Here is a 9277-nt window from a genome sequence, read left to right as displayed (position 1 = left end):
ACAGTAAGATATTTAACATTGAACCATTATAATAAATATTTGATGCATTAAAACCGCTTATAAAACGGTTAGTTCCAATCCTTGATTCTGATTGGTCAATAGGTGTGCTTTATTCACGATAAAACACTGCTATGACCGCTTCACCCAACAGTTCTATTTAATATCACTGCGCCCATAGCAACACCCTTAGCAACACATAAAGATATAAGACAAATTTTGAGAACAGTTTGTTGTTTTTATTTGAGCTTTCATGTTATTGTTCGCAGTCAGGGATTATTTTTTCTAGCGGAAGGAATGCTTTTATTGATTTAACGTCATGAAAGTTGCACTAATATATTTTTTACTGTAATATTGTGTGGTATTGTGCTTACTTAAACTTCTGCTTTATGAAGGATTTCGAGCGGGAAACACCGCTTGTTTGAAAAAAGGAGACGCGCAGTCATTGGCTAGCTGTATACTTTGACGTCACGGATTAGCCAACCATTTGCGAGTACACTGTCGCCACCCTCTGAGCGCATGGTCGACTTGTCTTTAAAAACAGCCTGCAGAGAGACACTGTGTATTCTACGTCGACAGGCAAAGAATTTTCCTTGTAATTATGGCAAGAACAAAGCAAACCGCTCGTAAATCCACCGGAGGCAAAGCGCCCAGGAAGCAGCTCGCTACTAAAGCTGCCCGTAAGAGCGCCCCAGCTACCGGCGGTGTGAAGAAGCCTCATCGTTACAGGCCCGGTACCGTAGCGCTGAGAGAAATCCGCCGCTATCAGAAATCCACTGAGCTGTTGATCCGTAAGCTGCCTTTCCAGCGTCTGGTGAGAGAAATCGCCCAGGACTTCAAGACTGACTTGCGCTTCCAGAGCTCCGCCGTCATGGCCCTGCAGGAGTCCAGCGAAGCTTATTTGGTTGGCCTGTTTGAGGACACGAACCTGTGCGCCATCCACGCCAAGCGTGTCACCATCATGCCCAAAGACATTCAGCTGGCTCGTCGCATTCGGGGAGAGCGCGCTTAAACCTGATAGCGTCCCCCACACTAAAGGCTCTTTTAAGAGCCACCACAATTCCACTGAACGAGAAATTTCTCATTGTTGTTTATTGAATTACAAAGGTTTTTCTGTGTGTTTTTTTTTTTAAGGATGTGTTCTTTATAAATCTGTTAATATATACTATTGTCTCTATCAAAGTGTGTTAGGGAAGGGATGGTGACGATTTAAAGTAATAACTTTTCAACGTAACACTTGATTTTTATTTGTGAAGGTAGCATGGGCATATTTTTTAACGTCATCAATTTACTTTTCTCCAGATTTTTCAATGAGGAAATGTTGTCTAAAGTTTTGCATATCATGACCGGTACATAATGGCAGAAGCATCGGAAACGGAAGACTATAAGATTATAAACTAAGCACTAAAATTGTTTAAAAATTAAAATTCTGTGCCTCAAAAATAAATATTTATTTTTACCGACAAAATGACAATTTGATATTTGAATAACTACATTATAAGAACCACGTTTATTAGAAGCATATGCACCCCACTTATTTAAAATCACTCAGCAAGCACATATGATTTCATATAATTCATATACTTTTCTACAATAAACAATAACGTTTTTTAAAAAAAAGATGTCTGTTTAGATCAGTTAATAATCGAAAGCTAAATTTCAGCTTTAAGCTGTATGTAGCTCTTTTTACTGTGACACGTCACAAGGCACCGCCTTCATTTGTGTGTGTTTCCACTAGGTCCTGTAGACAACTGTAAAGTTTTGTTTCACTGTCGCGCTTTTCACTTACTGATCATCAGACTGAAGTCATGTCTGGAAGAGGAAAAGGCGGTAAAGGACTCGGTAAAGGAGGCGCTAAGCGTCATCGCAAGGTATTGCGTGATAACATCCAGGGAATCACCAAGCCCGCCATCCGTCGTCTCGCTCGTCGTGGTGGTGTCAAGCGTATCTCCGGTCTGATCTACGAGGAGACTCGCGGTGTGTTGAAGGTGTTTTTGGATAACGTTATTCGTGACGCCGTCACCTACACTGAACACGCCAAGAGAAAGACCGTCACCGCCATGGATGTCGTCTATGCTCTGAAGCGTCAGGGTCGCACTTTGTACGGCTTCGGAGGTTAAATGCCTTAACTCCACACGAACCCAAACGGCTCTTTTAAGAGCCACCCACATTATCACATTAAGAGACGAAATCTGCCCATTATTAATGTTTTGTGCGTGCTGATCCCTAGGTTGAATAGTTTAGCTAAAGTCGATGTGATCCGATCAGACTTCCTTGTTCTCAGTTTCAACCCCCCTGTCCAGTTACGTATGTCGATTAATTATTATAATGTTTATCAGACTTATTTAGAGTGTTGATCACGAATTTTTCTAGACGTTTCCACTCACAGCTCCAGATTAGAAATTAACGGTCATGTAGGTACCTTAATTTGGTCGTCTCATTGCGCTGGACTTACATTTTGTTTCTAAATGAGAACTTGTATAGCGCGCTACTTGGAAATGTATATTGTCTCTTTTTTAGTCGTCTTCATTGACTTGCCAAATACAAGTTTTTAATTAACTAAATTGACAGCTAACATAAGGATTAACAAACGCCATCTCTTTAACGATAACATTGTTCTCAAAAGCGTTGCTTTCAAGCCTTTACCTAACACGATCTTGCTTGTATTCCTTTAATAAACGATTTCCTGCAAAATAAATAACTATATAATAACTATATTTCAGAGAAATTGTATTTTAAAAAGAGCGGGAAAGTAAAACCGCACTACAATACATGAGTGCATTGAATTCAAACATTAGGCTGTGGGTGGGGCTACGGTCTTAGCCACTTTGATTGGCTCTCTCACGTCTTAGCCACACCAATGAAATCCATTCATGATGTTTGTCCAATGAAGACAACCAATCAGCACCGTAAGACGGTTGTCTTTGAAAATTAGCATGGACAGAGAATAAATACTTCTCCACCAGAGCAGATCGTTACACACTTTGTTGTTTTGTCTTGAGCCATCATGCCTGAGCCAGCGAAGTCCGCACCTAAGAAGGGGTCCAAGAAGGCCGTTACTAAAACCGCCGTAAAAGGAGGCAAGAAGCGCAAGAGGTCCAGGAAGGAGAGCTATGCTATCTACGTCTACAAGGTTCTGAAGCAGGTTCATCCTGACACCGGGATTTCCTCTAAGGCCATGGGGATCATGAACTCTTTCGTCAATGATATTTTCGAGCGTATCGCCGGTGAGTCCTCTCGTCTCGCTCACTATAACAAGCGCTCCACCATCACATCGAGAGAGATCCAGACCGCTGTGCGTCTCCTGCTGCCCGGTGAACTCGCCAAACACGCCGTGTCTGAGGGAACAAAGGCCGTCACCAAGTACACCAGCTCCAAATAAATCTGTTGACGCTTTCAACACTCAAAGGCTCTTTTAAGAGCCACCCACTTTTATCAGATAAACGAGCATCCAAATTAATTGAGTGTTTAAAATGAGTGCTGTTTCTTTAAGTAAAATTTAATAAATCAAAATTCAAGTCAGCTAACTTAAACGGGCTTCCCGATGCTCTTCAAACATTAAAAAGGGTCTTTTATGATGATGAATTCTGTCAGACACACAGATTGATGTTGGAGTATCAAGGCAAGATTTGTTTTCAGTTGATAATACATAAAAACGGTGAATGTTTGTTTTTCCCTGTCAATCTGATTGTATTGTAATGACAAAAAATATTTTAATGTATGTAAGGGACTGACTAGAATACATTTTATAATACTGGGTGATTGCGATCACATGCTGTTTCATGTGAAGCTGCTTGGTACGAACAACTGTAAAGTGTTATATAAATAAAGTTGAATTGAATTAAATTACTACTGAAGTGTGTAACTCCAGTATTTTGTTGTATGTTTGGTCATAAAAATGACATTGTCTCTGTCATAACTGAATGGCATACAATTCAAAAATGTATATAGCGATGAAGAGTCACAGTCACAGAAATTGCCACGATAGTTTCACGATGGTAATCTTTCGTCTGGGACAGCCCAAAATTGTGCAATGTATCTCAGGTGGTTTGTAAGGGCTGAGTGAATAAATGTGGATGAGTTGTGTTGGTCAGAGCACAATAGAAATCATTATTCTGGAATAAATATTTTTAAATAATTCAATGGGCCTTTCTCAATTATTCCGCTTATACAATGGTTACCTCACAATAAGTCATAATTCAGATGTTTTATTTTAAGACATTTGACTGGTCAGGTTTGCGTTTATCAAAAAATAGTGAATACCCGTGTAGCATTTCTAAACCATTAAGATTAAAGCACTCAACAGCTCTATGATATTAACAACATACAGGTTAAGAACAACATGAGAGTAAATGATGACAGAATTTAATTTCTATCCCTTTAATACTGTTCTGTACACACACAGTTCAGTAATTTACTGTGACTGTATTATTTAAGCAAATTGAATAATGAAAGCAATGACAACTGAAATGATATTATATGCTTCATTCATTCAGCCCACCGGCAACTATAATTGCCACAGTGCATAGTTGTCATTTTCCTTTTTTAAGAATTTTTTAGTTGTTATCCATGTTTTATTTCTCAATGACATGCAAGCTAACAATCAAATAAAGGATTTAAAAAAGAAAGAAAAGGTATTTATCTCCTTCCTGTCACATGAGGCTGTCAACTTCTTACCTCTTCTTCCAAGAAACATGGCGAAGGCAAACCCTCCCAAAAAAAGGTAATTTTCATTTTACTAACAAGTATTTTTGGTTGACATTTATGTATCTACATAATCATGAAGGTCTCTAGAGTCATCCAAACAAAACAAATCTTACAAGAGATCTATAGTTTTTTATATACTTAGTCAAAAGTCCAAGCGGCAACTATAGTTGCCGGTGGGCAAATGCCTTGTAAGTACATATATCATGGGGAAATGGTGTATACTGTGTCAATAGGTTAATAATCAAGGTTATTGGTCTTTTTAGTGCTTTTTTCTTTCATAATATCATACCTAAAACCCTTTAACTAACATATCTACTGTCCATTAGACCTTAATTTGATAGGGAATAAAATCCATTCATACAGGTCATTTAAAGAGGGAGACAGAGATCTCCTCTTCTTCCAAAGACTGGTTGCCCATTTTATTGATTTATTTTCATATTTTTTTCATTAAAGGACAACTCAGGTGAAAAATGAACCTAGGGGTAATTAACACATGGTGATGCGTTTTCATGATAATCGAATGTAAAGAGTTTTTTATCAATAAAAACAGATTAGCATATAGCGCTAGTATATGGGGCAAAGAGTAAGTACAAGTAAATTGCTAGTTAATACCACTAGCAAGGCTCAAAATAGCCTCACACTACCACAGTAGCATAATGAGGGTCCTTACATACAAACTGAAGCATTGAGAACTTTGTCAGTGTACAAACAGTTTAATAAGAAGCTACTTTATAAAGACAGCACATTACGCGTATTCAGACAGCAGACATCTTGAAAAACAGACTCGACAAGTCGAGCCACGAACGATGTGCTAAGTGATATGACCTAAGTGATATGAACTGATTTGGAGCTGACATATGGTCCGTTGTTTCTGGAAGAAAGCACTGAATGCAACAGAGAAAAACTAAACTTAAGACATTCTTCTTTAGCAAAGCATTCACATAAAATGTCCAGTAATTGTACTTGTCCCGCAATAGTTTTTTTGTCTAGAACAAAGCACTCACATACCTCATATGGGTAATATACTATTGTTGCAATAGGTAGCCTGTCTGAAACCGAGCATTTTTAAAGGGGGGGTTTAATGGTATTTCAAGCATTCTGACTTATTAACACAGTTATAGAGTTGTTTCCTCATGCTAAACGTAGGCAAAGTGTCAAAAATGCAGTTGGGCGTGTTTCAGAGTATTTCTGTGCCGAATGCACTTCGCCAGGATTCGTACAAGTTTCGGCAAATTTTTTTCGATTACGGTTCTAACTGACGTTTCAGGGGTTTTCGATACGTATCACTTTTTTATATGGGCTTCCGCCGGAAAACTTCCCCCGGAAAACCCCGCCCAGCCGTCAGTCAACGGGAGACGCTAGAGCTTGCTAACAGCTTATCACGCCACTCAGCTTTGTTTAATTTCAAAACTCAACAATGGCACAACAAGAAGTGTTTTTGGATGTAAGGAGAAGACATCCAGCCTTATGGAAACAATGGATATAGTTTATTATCCGGATTAGCAGCGGAGTTTTGCGTGTGTTTTATTCGGTGGATTTTCAGAACCGGGTCATGACGAGTTACACGTGGTAAGTAAGACTTCTGTCTTATGTTGGAAATAGGCGCGTGTATATTATATAAATGACACGAACATGTAGTGAATCATAAGTTAAAATATATGTTGTATAGTGTTGTATAGTGTTGTATGACTCGTACTCGCTCCTCCCGTGTTATAACTCCTCCTTCTTCATTTTTTCGTACGTTATCGGAAAGATTCGGTAAAGCTAATCTTTCTTTTATAAATCTGATTAAACTAAAGACTCTTCGGAGATATAAAGGATGTCATACTACTCCATAGGTACTCCAGATTAATATCAGAAATGCAGAAACACCGTGTGTTACGTGAGCTTTAAACTACAATACTGCATGACACTTGCGTTTCATGCGACCGGCCCCTACGCTAATAGAATTCTGTTTCTCTCTCCCTGTCTCATCCTTGACCCCAAGGACAATGAGACAAACAGACCCATTTCCTGTTGCTGTGAAGGTCATCACACCACTGATCTACTGGCTGTCCTTCAACGTGATGCCCAGCCGATGCGCGACCACCGGCTGAACCAGTTTAATCCGCTTACCCGCCTCCTATCCCTACCCTGTTTATATATATAAATATATATATTAATTTCTCCCAAGGGTTTTTGTCCTTCTAGGAGTTTTTCCCACAGGGTTTTCTCCTAGGGGGGTTTTCGTCCCCGAGAGAGTCAGCCAACTTTGGCTTAACTTAGCACTTTACTGTATACGTTACATTATTAATACGCTCGCTTGTACGGTTTATCCTTAGCTGCTATATTCTACTTCTTATATTATCTATTGATTTTCTGTGTTCTCCTTTACATCTACTCATGTAAAGCTGCTTTGCAACAATTAACAATTGTGAAAAGCGTAATATAAATAAAATTGAATTGAATTGAACAAGAGATTATAAGCTTGATGCATTTTTATTTGGGGGGGGGGGGGGGGTTCGCATCGAATGTTATTTGACTGTTATACATAATAAATGTGTTTATGTATAAAGGTTGATCTGTTGAAAGCCATTATTTTGAGTAAGATGCCAAATGTATTAAAATTTGACATTAAAGGGGTGCATACAACCTTTTTGCCCACCGGCAACTATAGTTGCCGCACATTCAAATACGATTTTCAAAAAAATAAAAATAAAAATGGGGAAAATAAATGCAGAACATGTTTACAGAGGACACTATTAACACAATTATATGCATGAAACCATTCAGAAAAATTTGGGCACAAATGGGTTAATAAAAGATAGATGAGGTTAATTCAGTGTATTTAATACATACATTTAAGGTGGGTTGCACCAACAAGGATTAGGCTTAAATCTGGTTTAAATCAATGATGATTTGATCATTCTGTTGTACCAAACTTTATCCCTTGTTTAATTAAACATAATCAGGGCTACGTTTTAATTCCCATTTTGAGTCAGGTTTAAATTTTACAGTAAATCTAGATTATCTTTAATCCAGTTGATCCACTGCATTAAACTCTGATTTAAATCTCAATTGGGGATTAACTTTAAACTGAGCAAATGAGGAGGTTTAAATATACAAACATTTACAATTAAATTTGTTGCTAGATGATCAGAAACAGGCACTTTGGTGGCACGATTCAAAGATGTAGCATATTTTAGCCTATTACAAATAAAATAGAGACATTTGGTGGCACGGTAACTTGGCTTGTCTGTTTCGAAGTGTCCAGTCCGGGATGTCGTCTTTATTTTACAGTAAATACAAGACATCTTTTATAATTTCACGGAAAAGAGTCCAATCGCTCGAGAAAAACATTAACAGCACCGGTGACAAATATATCCAGCCACACTGCTCCATTAGTCAATACAATAGATTATTACTGATATATGGTGGTGATTTATAATCCTAAAATTAATTATTACATTTCCCAGCAAGCATTTCAACGTTGATTCGAATCAACGTCAAGGACAAGGTTGAATCAACATTGAATTACCTTTTGATTTTGCAAATTTATTTATTGATTTTTAAGCATTTTATTAACCTTTTGCAACCTTTTACCATTCACCGTTGTTTCAAAGTTGAACAAACAACTGACCTTATTTCAACCAAATTTCAATGTTGAAAGTCGGTCATATGCCTGCGGGGTTGTCAAACTGTTTATTTTCTTTTTGACTAACAATATCAATATTGTTGCTGATTAGTTACACCGTATTCATGGCATAAATAATCACAATTCATAATGGAAGACACAATATACCACATGATGGTTTAAATAAAGATTTCTTAAATTGTGTTTACAATTAAGTAGCGCAACACAACTCAAATTAAAATAAAACTGGGATTAACAAACCCAAGATCTAGCTCTAAACTCTTAATATAACAAATTTATGCTAATGTATCTGGAATGTGTATAAAGGGCAAGCCTGGCATACCCAAAACTTCATTTTGGTTTTACATGTACTCTTTGTCTTTTCAATAATTCTTAAAATTAATTATGTAAATATACAAATATTTCTGTGCTGTACAGGTAATTATTATTGTATTTGAATTGGAAAACACTTTCTTCAGGTTGAAACTTTTTACATTACTCCTATTGTCTAATTTCTTGAGTATTGTATCACACATTTAAAGCCAAAAATATGTTGTTTTAGCCAAAAACATACTTTTTACTCTGCGCTTTTGAATGTATTGTTTTCTCATTGTATTTTCCTATTTTCTTATCATTGTCCCTTGGGGTTGGGGTTAGAATAACTTTCTGTTCCATTTTTAGACATCCAAACCCCAACTCTACCCAGCACACATGTTGTTTGACTCAAACCGTTTACAAATAAAAGTGATTCTGGGAAAATGTTGTTGTTGTTTGAAATCAACACTTAAACAAAAACACACACAAACAAACAGAACCCCTGCTTCACTGCGCTGCCATCAAAGTAACGAACAGCAGATGATGCATCAAACAATGAAAAATAAAAATGTCTATGTAACCAATAAATAATTGACAAAAGAAAAAATTACTTCAGGGGCCCACTTCAGTAAGAACTCTGAGTTG

The 9277-nt window shown here is 37.5% G+C and overlaps 3 protein-coding genes across 3 annotated transcripts; all 3 read left to right on the top strand.

Annotated features, from left to right (window-relative positions):
- The first annotated feature begins 544 nt into the window (after positions 1 to 544).
- LOC129433670 (histone H3) lies at positions 545 to 1128 on the top strand. The gene has a single exon (XM_055192337.2). The coding sequence runs from the start codon at positions 599 to 601 to the stop codon at positions 1007 to 1009; it is 411 nt and encodes a 136-aa protein (XP_055048312.1). The 5' UTR covers positions 545 to 598; the 3' UTR covers positions 1010 to 1128.
- Positions 1129 to 1805: 677 nt separating this feature from the next.
- LOC129433949 (histone H4) lies at positions 1806 to 2117 on the top strand. Its single transcript, XM_055192694.2, has one exon. The coding sequence runs from the start codon at positions 1806 to 1808 to the stop codon at positions 2115 to 2117; it is 312 nt and encodes a 103-aa protein (XP_055048669.2).
- An 866-nt stretch (positions 2118 to 2983) lies between these two features.
- Positions 2984 to 3396, top strand: LOC129433948 (histone H2B). The gene has a single exon (XM_073868257.1). It carries the CDS (start codon positions 3005 to 3007, stop codon positions 3377 to 3379), a length of 375 nt encoding a protein of 124 aa, XP_073724358.1. The 5' UTR covers positions 2984 to 3004; the 3' UTR covers positions 3380 to 3396.
- Positions 3397 to 9277: the final 5881 nt, after the last annotated feature.

Source organism: Misgurnus anguillicaudatus, chromosome 6 (genome assembly GCF_027580225.2).
Source record: "Misgurnus anguillicaudatus chromosome 6, ASM2758022v2, whole genome shotgun sequence".
Classification (NCBI taxonomy): domain Eukaryota; kingdom Metazoa; phylum Chordata; class Actinopteri; order Cypriniformes; family Cobitidae; genus Misgurnus; species Misgurnus anguillicaudatus.
Note: the sequence above shows the minus strand (reverse complement) of the source record. Positions and strands in the feature narration are given on the sequence as shown.